The sequence below is a fragment of the Otolemur garnettii genome, unplaced genomic scaffold (assembly GCF_000181295.1).
Source record: "Otolemur garnettii isolate 467f Iridium unplaced genomic scaffold, OtoGar3 scaffold00057, whole genome shotgun sequence".
Taxonomy (NCBI): Eukaryota; Metazoa; Chordata; class Mammalia; order Primates; family Galagidae; genus Otolemur; species Otolemur garnettii.
Window position 1 is genome coordinate 6,916,220 of NW_003852452.1, and position 15,919 is coordinate 6,932,138.

The 15,919-nt window shown below is 39.5% G+C and overlaps 1 protein-coding gene across 1 annotated transcript in view; it reads left to right on the top strand.

Moving 5' to 3' along the window:
- The window catches only part of ARNTL2 (aryl hydrocarbon receptor nuclear translocator like 2), a 93,001-nt gene extending 86,838 nt beyond the window's left edge, over positions 1-6,163 (top strand). The window contains exons 13-14 of the mRNA XM_012806772.1: positions 241-319; positions 6,009-6,163. Of these exons, the coding sequence (XP_012662226.1) occupies positions 241-319; positions 6,009-6,077 (148 nt within the window). The 3' untranslated portion in view covers positions 6,078-6,163. The remainder of the gene's footprint in view (positions 1-240; positions 320-6,008) is intronic.
- Positions 6,164-15,919: the final 9,756 nt, after the last annotated feature.

A 15,919-nucleotide genomic window follows, 5' to 3' on the forward strand; every position in this document is an offset into this window, starting at 1 on the left:
CCCTAGCCCTATTTTTCTATGTGTATTAACTATGGCATGTTTTTCAGTCCTCCTTAGTCAAAAGTCAGTCCGGCACCTGGCAAGGCAGTCTAATTGTGAAAACTGTCCCGGTGTGCAGTGCCGTTTCCTTGCTGTATTTTTATCAGTAGTTATTACGTAGGTAGAGTAACAAGGTAGGGGACATATTTTCCTTCTAAAATACATGAAAAGAACAAATATTTTATGTGTCACTTTTTAAAGGTTACAGTCGTCTTCATCCCTTGATGATTCAAGTTCAACAGATTTAATGAAAGATACTCACACTGTAAACTGCAGACATGTAAGTACGCTCGTAAATGATAATACCCATAAAATAAATGAACAATAACATTTGCTCCTTGTAGATTGTTTCTTTTGAGAAAAGAAGTCATTCTATAAAAAAATAACTCTTTCAGGCCATTCAGTGTTTTTTATGTGGTAGTGCCAAATAGTGGTTAAGAATGAGCTGTTGGAAGCGTAGTATCTAGGTCCAAGTTAGACTCAGATAGTTACTGCTATATAACCTCAGGCTTGTTACTTTCTTTTAAATTTCAGATTATGGGAGTGCAGGTGTTTAGGTTACATGAATTGCTTTTGAACTGTTTGTCTCAAAGTTGTAAGTGTGCCCATCACCCAGAAAGTGTTTATTGTATCCATTAGGTATAAATTTACCCCTCCCTTTGTGCCCCCTCCCACCTGATTGCTTTCCATGAAGTTGTACTAGTCAGATGTGCACATGGGTGTTGATTGATTAGTTCCAATTTAACAGTGGTGTTTGTTTTTCCATTCTTGTGGAACTTCACTTAGAAGAATGGTCTCCAGTTCCATCCAGGTTTTTACAAACAGTACTAGTTCACCTTCTTTTTTTGAGACAGAGTCTCACTATGTTGCCCTAGGTACAGTGCCGTGACATCACAGCTCACAGCAACCTCAAACACTTGGGCTTAAGTGATTCTCTTGCCTCAGCCTCCTAAGTAGCTGGTACTACAGGCACCCACCATAATGCCTGGCTTTTTTTTTTGCAGTTTTTGGCTGGGGCTGGACTTGAGCCTGCCACTCCAGTATGGGGCCGGCACTGTACTCCTTTGAGCCACAGGTGCCGCCCAAATGCCTGGCTATTTTTTGGTTGTAGTTATCATTTTTGTTCAGGCCCAGGCTGGTTTGAACCTGCCAGCTCCAGTGTATGTGGCTGGTGCCCTAACCACTGAGCTATAGGTGCCGAGCCTAGTTCACCATTTTTTATGGCTGAATAATACTCCATGATACATATCTGTATGTCTATATCTATATCTATATATATATACACACACACACACATATATATTATATATATATATGTGTGTACATATGCCACACTTTATTAATCTGTTTATGTATTTATGGGCACTTGGGTTGATTCTACATCTTTGTGATTGTGCTGCAATAAACATTTGAGTACATGTGTCTTTTTAATAAAATGACTTTTTTTCTTTGGGTAAATACTAACAGTGAGATTGCCGGATCAAATGGTGGGTATTTTTACTTCTTCAAGTTATCTCCATATGACTTTTCAGAGGTTGTACTAGTTTGCAGTCCCACCAACAGTGTATAAGAGTTCCTATCCCTCCAGCTCCACACGAGCATCTTTTGTTTTGGGATTTTTGGATAAAAGCCACTCTCATTGGAGTTAGGGGAGAGCTCAGTGTGGTCTTCATTTCCATTTCCCTGATAATTAGGACGTTGAGCATTTTTTCATGTTTATTGGCCATCATCTGTCTTTTTCAAAAAGCTTCAGCTGATGTTTTTGCCTGCTTTCTGTTTGATATTTTTCCTTGCTGATTTGCTTGAGTCCTTTATAGATGCTGGTTATCAGCCCTTTTTCGGATGTAGAGCATTATTTTCTCCCATTCTGTAGCCTTTTCCTCTATTGATTGTTTCCTTGGCTGTGCAGAAGCTTTCTAATTTAATCAGGTCCCATTTGTTAATTTTCCTTGTTGCTGGGATTACCTTTGGGGTCTTCATCATAAATCTTTGCCTAGGCCAGTATCCTCATACTGCTATCTGATCTTCTACAAAACAGTGATATATGCCAGAGAAAAGAATCCCTACTATTCAATAAATGGTGCTGGAAAATTGGACAGCCACATGTACAAGATGGAAATAGGATCTGAAGCTCTCACTACTCAGAAAAATTAATTCATGATGGATAATGAGTAGACTTAAAACTAAGGCATGAAACTATAAGAATTCTGTGAGAAAATGTCCATTCCATTTCCCTGATAATTAGAACATTGAACATTTTTTCATATTTATCTGTTTTCTTTTGAAAAACTTTAGTTGATATTTTTGCCCACTTTGTTTGATTTTTTTTCTTGCTGATTTGCTTGAGTCATTAATAGATCCTGGTTATCAGCCCTTTTTCAGATGTCTAGCATTATTTTCTCCCATTCTGTATTCTTTGTGGTTGAAAGAAAAGTTTAAATAATATGAGCCACAGGATAAATATATACTATTTGAGTCATTTGAACAAATGCTAACTTCTGAAATGCATATGCAGAAATGACTAAAATTAGTGCTATCAGGAAGACTAAAATATTTTATATTATAATTCTGATACGGTACAGATAAAAAGCCCTTAAGTGGGCATAGAAATTAAGTGGTACAAAAACACAGGAGAAAGAGGAATTTCATCTAACCAGGGCCAAACAGAAGTTTGAAAATGCAAGGTATCATACATGTTTTTACACAAATATCATATATCTTCTGGGCTATTTATTTATTCATACTTTAGAAAATGTTTGGCTCAGTGCCTGTGGCTCAAGTGGCCAAGGCGCCAGCCACATACACCTAAGGTGGTGGGTTCAAATCCAGCCCTGGCCCGCCAAACAACAATGATGGCTGCAATCAAAAAAATAGCCAGGCATTGTGGTGGGCGCCTGTGGTCCCCGCTACTTGGGAGGCTGAGGCAGGAGACTTGCTTGAGTCCAGAAGTTGGAGGTTGCTGTGAGCTGTGATGCCACATGACTCTACCCAGGGGGACAGCTTGAGGCTCTGTCTAAAAAAAAGTAAAATTAAATAAATAAAAGAAAGAAAATGTTTATTGAAGAGGTACCCATATCGTGCTAGGCAATATGCTAGAAACTGATTTAAGTTGTAGTAAACAAAAATGTCTTTAAGTTGGGTACATTCTGTGGGCATTCCAAAGATACAAGCACATCAATTTAATCTGACAGTGTAGATAAATGATGTCTTGCTTTATGTGCTACATTGATTATTAGATTGTTTGGTGTGTAACTTTGTAACAGTGTAAGAACTTTTTGATAAAAGGATCTGATCTAATCTCCTCCTTACCCTAAATACTCTAAAGCAGTATTTCCCATAGTAGTTTCATGTGAAGTATAGTTTTGTTGTCATTTTTTAAAGACTGAAATAACCTTGACCTCAGGCATTTGTGGTCATGAACTTTCTCTTCTTAATCTGAAACTCCTCCTTAGATTGTTACTGTAGTTATTAAGAATGTAGACTTGCATTAATGTACACAGCTATGATTTAATTAAAAAAAAAAAAAAAAGAATGTAGACTTGAGTTCAACACCTTGGGCAAGATATTAGCCTCTCTTGAGGCTTCAGTTTCATGACCTGTTCAAGATTTAAAAAGTGGCATAGGTGATGCCTGTGGAGAGTTTGGCACATAATCCTCAGTAAGTGTAGCCTGCACTGATGATGTGCGGGGGGCCCTGGCCATAGGCTGCATCTTACAGCAGCTGCAGGGTCTTTATTTCATTCACGTAGAAATCTCACTGTTTATTATTCTATCTTTTCAGATGTCAGACAAGGAGATGTTTCCTTTAAGTCCTTCTGAAATGCGGGAGCTAGAGGCTCCCAGGCCAAGCCAGAGTGCTGCTGCTGCCCACAGTCAAGAACCACTCCTCAGTAAGTTTTCTTTGGGAATTGCCTACCTGTTTAGTTTACCAAACATGCCCTCTTAATAACTGTGCTTTCAGACACAGGAGATTTCTAGAGAAGGAAATAGTTTTCAAAAACTTAAGATTTTTTTTTCTCCATTCAAAATTCTAAATACAAGCAGCGCCTGTGGCTCAGTGAGTAGGGCACCGGCACCATATGCCGGAGGTGGTGGGTTCAAAGCCAGCCCGGGCCAAAAATTGCAAAAAGAAAATTCTAAATATAATAGTCATACACTTAATTTTAAAATGATTGTTACGTAATGAACCTGTCATGAAGAATTCAATTATTACTGAAACAGCTATGAATAGTGCACAGTACACACACTTTAAATAAAACCATAATATTTCTTTTTTGAGACAGAGTCTCACTTTGTTGCTCTTGGTAGAATGCTATGGCGTCATAGCTCACAGCAATATCTAACTCTTGGGCTCAAACAATTCTCTTGTTTCAGCCTCCCAAGTAGCTGGGACTACAGGTGCCTTCCACAACACCCGGCTATTTTTAGAGGCAGAGTCTCACTCTATTTCAGGCTGGTCTCAAACCTGTGAGCTCAGGAGATTCACCTGCCTTGGCCTCCCAAAGTGCTAGGATTACAGGTGTGAGCCAGTGCTCCTGGCCATAAACTATAATATTTGTCTAAGAAAAAAGGTCCATTCTCAAGAAATACCAAGAATTTTTAAAGGATAAAATCCCAGTTTTAAGATGTAATCGTTCACTTTAAGGTGTCTGCAAAGTCCAAATCAAATAAATTGAAATGATACAGTGTCTCAGTCTGTTTGTGCTGCTATAACAGAATCCCCACAACCTGGGTGATTCATAGTGAACAAAAATTTATTTGGTTCAAGATTCTGGGGCTGGAAAGTGCAAGAGCATGGTGCAGGCCTCTGTATGCTTTACGTCCTGTAGTTTAAGACAGAAGGGCAAGAGAGGGTGAGAGCAGGAAATCAAGAGGTGGCCAAACTGGGTTTTATGACAAAGCCACTCCCACTATTATGACACGAATCCATTCATAAAGGAACATGACCTACTCACCTCTTACTAGGCACCACCTCTCGACACTGTTGCGTTGGAGATTAAGTGTCTAGCACATGAACTTGAGTGGACACATTCAAACCATTGTGTATGGTTTTGTATCACCCACAACTGATAGTGCTCTTTCTGAAAGGCATGTGTTAGAGAATCAGGAACTTCAGGCTATCAGCTTCACACACAGGTACACAGCCACACTGAAACATCTCAAATTCTACTGTACTTTGCCATCATTATCTGCATTTTATTTTTTTGAGACAGAGTCTCACTTTGTCACCCTAGGTAGAGCCCCTGGCATCACAGCTCAAAGCAAGCTCAAACTCTTGGGCTCACATGATTCTTTTGCCACGGCCTGCTGAGTAGCTGGGACTACAGGTGCCCCCAACAACGCCCAGCTATTTTTAGAGACGGGGTCTCACTCTGGCTCAGGCTGGTCTTGAACTCCTGAGCTCAGGAGATCCATCCTTTATCTACATTTTACCTCTTCTAACTTCAATCTCATTTCCATGGTTACGTGTTTCCTTTTTCAATCAAAAGTCTGGTTTATCCCCTTTTGTAAGAATATTTCCTGCTTTTGGAAGATGATGGTTTTATCTCAGCCTTCTCCTTGTGGTATTGAACAAATAGTTTTCTCAAAGGCAGATTAAAGCTAAATTTCTCTTTCCAGACTCTCTGCACACCACAGTCCCTAGCTTCCACCTCTCTGGGAGTCCACCCATTAGTGGTGTCCTTTTCTATTGGAAAACTTGAAGCCTGGCTCACTTCTGTGCATTAGATGAAATAAGGGCAATGTATCTGACAGCAGATTGTTATAAAAATAGGTGACCCATTTAAAAATATATACCAAGCTTCTGCAATTTAAGATATATACTTTGCCTTCAAAAATACATTTCATGGTATTCTGGCCTTGTTTTGCCATTTTTGATGGCAAAGTGATTATTTTTAACTGCCAAATGTGTGAAATGTTTGACTTTATTGATCACCTTTACTTACCTGGGCCTGTACTTTGATCCATAGGTGATGGTGCACAGCTGGATTTTGATGCCCTGTGTGACAATGATGACACAGCCATGGCTGCATTCATGAATTACTTAGAAGCAGAGGGGGGCCTGGGAGACCCTGGGGACTTCAGTGACATCCAGTGGACACTCTAAGCACTTGATTTTTAATTCTAAAAATGAGAAACATTTTAGAGCATTTCATTTACAAAAGAAAGCTATCTATTCTTCCGTACTGCATTGGCCCTGTTTTTTATCTTTTCTTTTCTTTCTTTCTTTTTTTTTTTCTTAATCAGGCCCAGGCAAGGTTCAAGCTCACCGCCCCCAGCTTGCCAGGCCAGTGCTCTAACTACTGAGCTATGGTGCCCAGCTTGTTTTTATCTTTTATTAATGGTCTACAAATTTTTATGGAGTTGCACCTTACTCTTGCAGGTGTGGAGAGATACATATATTTCCCTACCAAGAGAACCAAAATTTACTACAGATCCATTTACTCAGTGTAATGGCTTAAAATCCTCAAATTGCCATATTTTTCCTAAAATATTTCTAACTAAGAGTATCTTATACATATTGTTTTGGTTTTGTTTTTATTTTTGATGCAGCTTTTTGGAGTTTGAATAATGTAATATTTTGATATTTCCCTGTGTCTGAGATTCATTCGTAATAGATCCATAGTATGGGTTTGTGTATTTGAACATTTCTTTTCCTTGTATATTCCCTTTATTGAGGATAGGGCTACACACTTTAAGAAAATGGTAAGTACTTGAACTTTTAAAGGGACGGTGCAATTTATAGTCATAATGACAAGGAATGCCATATTCAATCTCTGTAGACTTGGGCAAGCAGACAGCCAGGATATCTGTGCTCAGTTAAGGATTTTAAGATGGATTTTAAGGGAGATGATTTCTTATTTAAAACTCAGAAAAAGCTGAAAGAGTTTCAGCTTTGCTTCCAGAAAAGGAAGAATCTTGGTGATTAACCTTTGCATATAAGGTTTATTCTATAATGTAACTACTCACAATTTTCACTATAGATAGATTTTTGACATTGAAAAAGTACTTAACAATAGATTAATCCTAGAAGAAAATATGGGCCCAGGCAGAGTAAATGTCTTGTATAGAGTCACCCATTCGATTCACATCTTTTTAATGTTTAAATGTGTACTTAACAGTTTCTTTATACACCTTTGGTAATGCAGTGGTCTCACTAGTTAAATGATGGATGACCTGACCCAAGAACTAGTTAATAGCCTTTTAGATTTGGCAGTTACAGTTTTTACTGCCTGTAACCAAAGGTAATAAAATAAATGGTAAGTACATTTTTTAAATCCCAAGGCAATGAGAGATAATTTAAAAAGGGATTTTCTAGTTACAATTAAAAATTTGAAGGGCACTTTTTATTAACAATCTGGAGGTGATTCAATTTTAGTGTAGAGATTAAGTTTATTTAAAATACTACATGTGTCTGCCTGCTTAGGGATGGCACTTTTATAAGTTTGTTTTAATAGGTCTTTATGGTTTACCGAGTATGTTCCTATTTATTCACTTTTGTGCCTCACGAGTGGGAAGACTGCAAAACTCACGGGGAAACTGCCAGGCTTCCATGTGGAGTTCAAATCCAGTTTCCTTTCTCTCTATGGTGCTACACCCTGCCAGCAAGTATCTCCCATAGAGCCCCTCACCAAGACAAAGTATCAGTTCTCCTGCTGGTTTTTTAGCTGTAGGTGATTGGAACTTCCATCAGACATTAACAATTAACATACCAAGAGGCATTAACCAAAAGCAAATTCTTCCTTCCAGTGGCTGTGTGGACAAGGATGTTGCTGGCACATCCCTTGAGCTGATGGTGCTCCAGCAATGCTGGAGGGTCAGCACCATTTCTGGTCTGACACTTGAGGACTTGAGTAACATCCAGGGTTAGATTAAGCTGGGGAAGAAAAAAAAAAAAGAAAGCTGTAAGATGGAGGGCATTGGTGTGCAGCAGCTCAAGCATTATAGTTAAGTCTGAAGAAGGATGAAAGATCCTATCTGTTCTCTAAGTCTGGCAGAGGCCTGCCTACCAATATACCTTTTAGAGAACTGAACTATTGCATGTACCTTAGCCAGTAGTAGCACAGGGTAGGTCAGTGTGGCTAGATGCCCTCAAAGCAGGAAGGGCCAACCCATATGATGCAGGAATTTGAGAGGCAGACAGACCAATGCTGCTTTGCACAGTAGCAGTTTTTCTTTTGCAGGAGGAGGGGTTACTACATGGGCCAGTGGGCAGATAGTCAATTGAATGCTCTGTGGGTGGTCTGAGCATTAGTTTACTCTAATATTCTTCTGCAGATCCTCTCATCCTGGACCCTGGATCCAGTCCACGTGTTGCTTACTTCCATGGCACTCTCAGTTTAGGATCTTCTCTAAAATGCATTCCTTTAACTAAATTTGATTGCTGTTAGAAGTGACACATTCTTATGGCTTATACTATATTAATTTTTTCACATAAGAATCAGTTCCTCAGATATGTGAGAAATATATCTACAAATGGCACAGAAGTATCATAAAAAGAGTATGCCATGTTTTATTTTTTTTAAACTCTTAAGAATTACCATTAGAGGCTGGGTGTGGTGGCTCACGCCTGTAATCCTAGCACTCTGGGAGGCCAAGGCGGGTGGATTGCTTGAGCTCACAGGTTTGAGACTAGCATGAGCAAAAGCGAGACCCCCATCTCTACTAGAAATAGAAAAACTGAGGCAAGAGGATCGCTTGAACCCAAGACTTGGAGGTTGCTGTGAGCTATGATGCCACTGCACTCTACCCAGGCAGGGCAACAGCTTGAGATTCTGTCTCAAAAAAAGAGACAATTACCATTATAATCATGTAGTGGAGTGGGAAAAGTGCCTAGAATCAGGAAACCCTTAGCTGTGTGACCTCAAGCAAGCCATTTAAACTCTCTGTGCCTCTGTTTCCTTATTTTAAAAAAAGAGAGAGAGAGATTGGATCTCTAAGTTTACTTCCACCTCTGATTCTCTGATTCTGATCCTCAGGACTTGAGCATGAATGAGGCTCCTGGAACTGTGCTGTCCAGTGCTATAGCCACCAGCCACATGGCTACTGAGCACCTGAAATGGGGCTGATACAAATTGAGATGTGTTGTAAATGTCAAATACCCACCAGATCTTGAAGATTTAGTATCGCAAAAAATGTAAACTATCACATTAACGATTTTATATTAATCATACGTTCAAATGATATTTTGGGTATACCGATCTAAATAAAACATTAAAATTCATTCTCCTTTACATCTTTTTCATTTAAAATTACAAATGTGGCTCACATCATATTTCTGTTGGACAGCACGGCTCTAGAGTATTTTATTATATGGGTATCATTGAAGTAGATCAAAAGGTATAACGGTATTTCTCTCCATACTATGTTTAAAGAACAATTATTTACTGATTCTTGACTTAGCAGGATCATATAACTGAGTCTCAATCCATGTACCAAATTTAAAACCTTTTTGAAAACGGTAAACTTAAATTGTTGTCAGGGATTTTATTACCTGGGGGTAGCCTGAAATCAAACAAAACTTGAGTTTATCTGATCATCGCTAAATTTGGAAATCTACTGAGAAAGACAGACAGACAGTAAATAAGTGAAGTTAAAGAGAAGTGTTTATTTACAGTACCACGACAGAAAAGGCTGTATTGGTTGTCATAGTCTTTGACAAATCTCTGTTCTGTAGAATCTGGGTCACAGGAATATGAAATGGCCCATATCGAGTTACCAGACTGTGTTTAGAGGTGTCCAGTTTCAGATCCTACTGTGAAGAGGCATCTGCCCCTCAGGCAGGTCATCACTGGCTTCTGGAATTGGAGACTTAGATTTGCCCAGCACAGGGTTACGGGCAGAAAAGGGCTGTGTGACATTTAGAGTTACCTAGAAGCCATGAAGGAAAACTGCTAAGTGCCCACTAGGGGGCGCGTCTCCCTTTCTACAGTGCTTTGTATCCATCAGCGGACTGCTTTTTCCAAGCTCCATAGAGCCTGTGAGAGGCATTTGAGACTTTTGTACCTAGAATAAGTCAGCCTGTCTGGTGTGCGTTGTTTTATGGGAAATGCTTTCCGAGGGAAGCCTAGGAAGATCTTTCTCACATAATATAAGCACATCGGCTTAGGGAGCTGTTCAGATGTGGCGCCAGTAAAACCTGACCTAGAAAGAAAACCTGTCCCGCATGGGATACGCTTTCTGAATGGGCTCCAGAGTGTACCAAGTGTGTCACTGCGTGTACATTCTTGAGTTTAGTCTTTTATACGGTTTTTAGCTCTTTTCCAGTTTACTTGATCTTGTCTGTACAGTGGTATTTTTAAAAGTTTGTGGTAAATGATGAAAAGAGTGAAATTAAATTATATTTTATAATAATTACTACATAGTCGTTTGTAGTTCTTTTTTTTTTAATTTAATAAACTTCCTCCAAAAAAAGAGCATGTCCTTAACTGCTTTGTAATGTGGAAACCTAGATTAGGGAAACAATCTCAAACCACTAGGCAGAGAGGTGTGTTGAACGATGTTACTGTGTGCATTTGGGGTGTGTTCAGCAGGGTACACTAAATGCTCTTACCAACTACAAAATCTCTCTGGTTTACCCAGTAAAGGTTTCTCTCCACTGACATCACTGTCACTGTCCTCAGCACTCTCTGTCCCTCCGACCCTCTCTGACTCTTCTTTCCACCTCTCAGCTTTGCTGTCCCCTGAGCTGGTTTTCTCCTCTGTGGACCTTTACCCCATAATGACATTCAGAAAAACCCAAGCATATATAGGGTATCTATAAAGTTCATGTGTTATTTAAAATTTTAGACTAATATTAGATTCTATTGTTCTTGTATCTGGCAATGTCAGTAGAAAGGGAGCTTCTCCGTTTCCTAGCAATTCACACAAATACATCCATTGATTGGGCCTCTAATAAGCTTGGTCCACGTGGACTTTCCTGTGGTCAGCAGAGTGGAATATACAGACCAGCCCGGCTTTGCTCCTATGCCCTACCCTGGGTTGAAGTTTGATGAGTCAGGCCAGTGGACAACACACTGAACTGTCCCCTTTCCTGATTTACTGCTCGAGAGTAAAGCAGTAAAGCAGGAGAGCCTGGATGGCAGCAGGCCACAGCCATGTTCCCCCGCAGAGCTTATTACAGCAAACCTGGTTGAGATTGGGAGAGCCTGGACCGAGATGAAGATGAAGAGGAGGAAAAAGACTTACATTATTACAGAGGCAGGACCGCAAGAACTTGAGAAGTAACTGCAAGTATTGAAGCAAACAGTGACCTCAAGCTCTGGCTCAGGTGTCTGGACTGCAGTGCTGGTCAAGAAGGTGATTATATCAAGAGAAACAGCTTTAGGGTTATTTTATTTTAACTTTATTTTTTGAGACACAATCTTGCTAGAGTGTAGGGCATCATCAAAACTTCAGTCTCAAATTTCTGAGCTTAAGCTGTCCTCCTGCCTCAGCCTCCCAAGTAGCTGGGACTATAGGCACACACCACCATGCCTGGCTAAGTTTTCTATTTTCTGTAGAGATGGGATCTCACTTTTGCTCAGCCTCCTCAAACTCCTGACCTCAAGCAATCCTCCCAAAGTGCTAAGATTACAGGTATGAGCCTCCACACCCAGCCTAATTCTAATGATTTTTTTTTAAAGTTAGTCTCCTATTTATACAGACAAATACAAATAATAAAATTATACAAAGTAACATGTATTGGATAAAAGTCAGATAATTTTTGAAGGCACAAAATTTTTAAAAAGTCCCTAGCCCTAATTCTTGTTCTCCGTAGCAACCACTTATGAATTGTAGCTAATTATGGTATTTATAGTTACGTTTCTAAATATTGTCACTTTATGATTTTCCCAGAATGAGTATAGGCCAGGAAGCCAATGATTTATTTAAATATTTCTTTAGTAGGGAGCATTTAAAATGTTTGGAAAGTTATATCAGTAATATATCAGTCAAGACCCTTCTACACACATTTGCTATGCATTTCTGATTTTGTTTAGGATAAATTTCTTCAAGTGTAATTGTCAAATAAAAATTGCTCAATCATGAAGAAAGTTTGCATTCAAAACATAATAATTAGCCGAGTGTGGTAGTGCACACCCCTGGTCCAGCTACTCAGGAGACTGAGGCAAAAGGTTGACTTAAACCCAGGTGTTCAGTGTGGCAGTGAACTATGATTGTGCAAGTCCCTGCCCCAATCAACTGATCACTTAATAAATGAAAGAATAGAGAATATAGAGATGGAACCACCTCATATCTCCATCTGATCCTCAATAAACCAAAGCACACACTGGAGAAAAGAATCCCTATTTAATAAACAGTACTGAAAAACTGGTTAGCCACATGTAAAGGCTGACACTGGCCCTGCCCCTCTCACTACTTACAAAAATTAACTCACACTGGATAAAAGATTTAAATCTAAGACACAAAATGATAAAACTCTAGAAAAAAGTATGGGAAAAACTCTTAATGATATCAGCCTTGGGAAAGAATTTAGCAAGAAGATCCCACAGTCAATTGCAGCAACAACAAAAATAAATAAATGGGACCTGATCAAGCTTTTGCACAGCTCAGGACACAATCAACAAAGCAAATACTTAACCTTCAGAATGGCAGAAGATATTTACACATTACAAATCTGACAAAGGGCAAATACCCAGAATCTACAAAGAACTGAGGCAAATCAACAAGAAAAAACCAACCACCCCTTTAAGAAACATAAACAATATTTTTTCCCAAGAGAACAGATGGTCAACAAACAAAAAGATGCTCATCATCCCTAAGGGTCAGAGAAATGCAAATCAAAACTACTTGGAAGTATCACCTACCCCTGGTGAGAATAGCCCAATTCACAAGGTCCCAGAGCTACAGATGCTGGCTTGCATGCAGACAGGAACACTTATGCATTGTTGGTGGCATTGCAAACTAATACAATCTTTGTGGAAAAAAGTATGGAGAGGCAGCACCTATGGCTCAGTGAGTAGGACGCCAGCCCCATATGCCAAGGGTGGTGGGTTCAAACCCAGCCCCGGCCGAACTGCAACAACAACAACAAAAAAAACAGCCAGGTGTTGTGGTGGGTACCTGTAGTCCCAGCTACTCGGGAGGCTGAGGCAAAAGAATCGCCTAAACCCAAGAGCTGGAGGATGCTGTGAGCTGTGATGCCATAGCACTCAACCTAGGACAATAGAGTGAGACTCTGTCTCTTAAAAAAAAAAGTATGGAGAATCCTCAGAGAGCTGAAAGTAGACCTATTTGATCACACAATCCCATTACTAGGTATCTACCCAGAAGAAAAAATATCCTTTTATCATAAGGATATTTGCACTCAAATGTTTATAGCAGCTCAATTCCCAGTCCCAAAGATGTGGAAACAATGCACGGCCCATCAGCCTATGAATGGATTAATAAACTCTGGTATATGCATACCATGGAATACCATTCAGCCATCAAAAAGATGGAGACTTTGAATATTTTGTATTTACCTGGATTTGGAGAACATTCTTCTTAAGTATCTCAAGAATGGAAAACCAAGCATCCCATGTACTCACTACTATGTTGAAATTAGTAGGTCAACAACTAAAGGCCCACGTGAGAGAAAAATAAATTCAAGAAGGGGTATTCTCTAAGTTCCTGCCTAACAGGTACAATGTAGGGGTATATGGGACACTGCCTGGGTGAAGGACTCAATTACAGCTCAGACTTTACCTTGTGCAAACAATGTAACCTTATAGTATGTGCACTTTTGATCAAAAATAAAAATGAAAGAAAATTTGCCATTCGTGTTTTTTTTTCCAGAGTTAATTTTTACATAGTTAAATATGTCAGTATTTTCTTACTTAGTTTGCTTTTATGCTCAGGATCAAAACCTCCAAGATTAAATAAATATACATCTAAGTTTTCTTCTAGGTATTGTGTGGTTTCATGGTTTTATACTAAAGTCTTTCATCTAGCTGAAATTTATTTTGATCTATAATGATACAGAAGTGTATTTTTCTTTCCAGAATATTATCCCTTGGTGCCTAACTCTGTAGGGATTAGTCCTTCCTTTTCTCAGTGATTGGATATGTTACCTTTACCATCTATTAAGTTCTTATAAGTTCTGGGAATGATTTTGGAAGGAGGTAGTGGTGATGGGCAGGAAGGAAAGGGTCTCCTGTTGAATTGATTTGGTTGTCTATTCTTTTACTAGTACTAATTAAACATAATAGAGTTGGTTTGAGACAAAGTCTCTATCACCCAGGCTGGAGTGCAGTGGCAGGATCGTAGCTCACTGCAGCCTTGAACTCCTGGGTGAAAGCAATCCTCCTGCCTCAGCCTCTGAGGTGGCTGGGACTACAGGTGCCTATGCCATGCCTGGCAAACATAATGGAGTTTGATGCTGATCTTTTCATTGTGTGATAGTGTATCACATTTTCTTCTCTTTTCCTGAAAAGTTTTTAAAATATAAAATACAGTTCTCTATATTTATAAACTATAAGATAGTGGGGGAATAGTGGCCTTTTCTGATTTTTTCTTTTAAAGTTTGAAATTTATGGCTGGGCATGGTGGCTCACGCCTGTTGTCCCACCACTGTGGGAGGGTGAGGCAGGTGGATCACCTGTGCTCAGAGGTTCGAGACCAGCATGAGCCAGAGTGAGACCCCCATCTCTACCAAAAATTGCTGGGTGTTCTGGCAGGTGCCTGTAATCGCAGCTACTTGGGAGACTGAGGCTAGAGAATCACTTAAACCCAGGGACCCAGGGGTTGGCAGAGGTTGCTGTGAGCTATGATTCCATGGTACTCTACTGAAGGACACAAAATGAGACTCTGTCTCTATAAAAAAATAATAATAATAAAATAAAATAAAAGCAAAATTTAAAAAAAAAGTTTGAAATCTACCTGACTACTTACAGATGACTTTTGTGAGTTACGCTGTGTTACAACTAAATCTTTCAGGAACGTGTTGATGTGTTAGCCTTCCTTTAGGCTATTGTTTTACGTACAAATAATTCTAGTATATTTACTTATGGAACAATATGCCTACTGCTACAATCTGTACAAAGTTTCGAGGGAATAAGAATAAAGTCTGACCTTTATGAAATTCTTACAACGACTGGCATAGATCCTAAGCCTTTTACATGTGTTAATTTAAGCCTCCTAACAACCCTGAAGATAAATGCTGCTATTTCCCCCTATTTTACACACGAGGAAGCTGAGACTCAAGAATTAAATAACCTGTGAAGGTTACTCACCTCCTAAGTGGTAGACTCATAATCCAGAATCAACATTTCTCAGGTGTGCTCTTGACTGTGCATTTTTTTTTTTTTTGAGATAGTCTCTTTTTTGTCCCCCCTGGTAGAGTGCTGTGGCATCATAGCTCGCAGCAACCTCAGACTCTTGGACTCAAGCGATTCTCTTGCCTCAGCCTCCCAAGTAGCTGGGACTACTGGTACCCACCACAACACCTGGCTATTTTTAGAGACCAGGTTTCACTCTTGCTCAGGCTGGTCTCTAACTCCTAAGCTCAAGCAATCCACCCGCCTCGGCCTCCCAGAGTGCTAGGATTACAGGTGTGCGCCACCTGACTGTGCATTTTGGTAAACCCTTTTATTTACTGTGGCACATTCTCTCAGGGTCTTGGAACCTTTTCCCCAATCCCCTAAACTCAATGTAAAGCATTATTTTTAAAAAACATTTTTAAATTGTGAAAAACACGTAACATACCATTTACTATCTTAACCATTATGTGTACAGTTCAGTGGTGTTAAGTATATTCACATTGTTGTGCAAGAGATCTCTCGAACTTTTTCATCTTGCCAAACTATACCCACTGAACCACTCTCTATTTCCCCCTCTCAGCCACTGTTCTGCTTTTGTTTTAAGGGAGGGAATTCTTCAACTACTGTTTGATGTTCCCCTT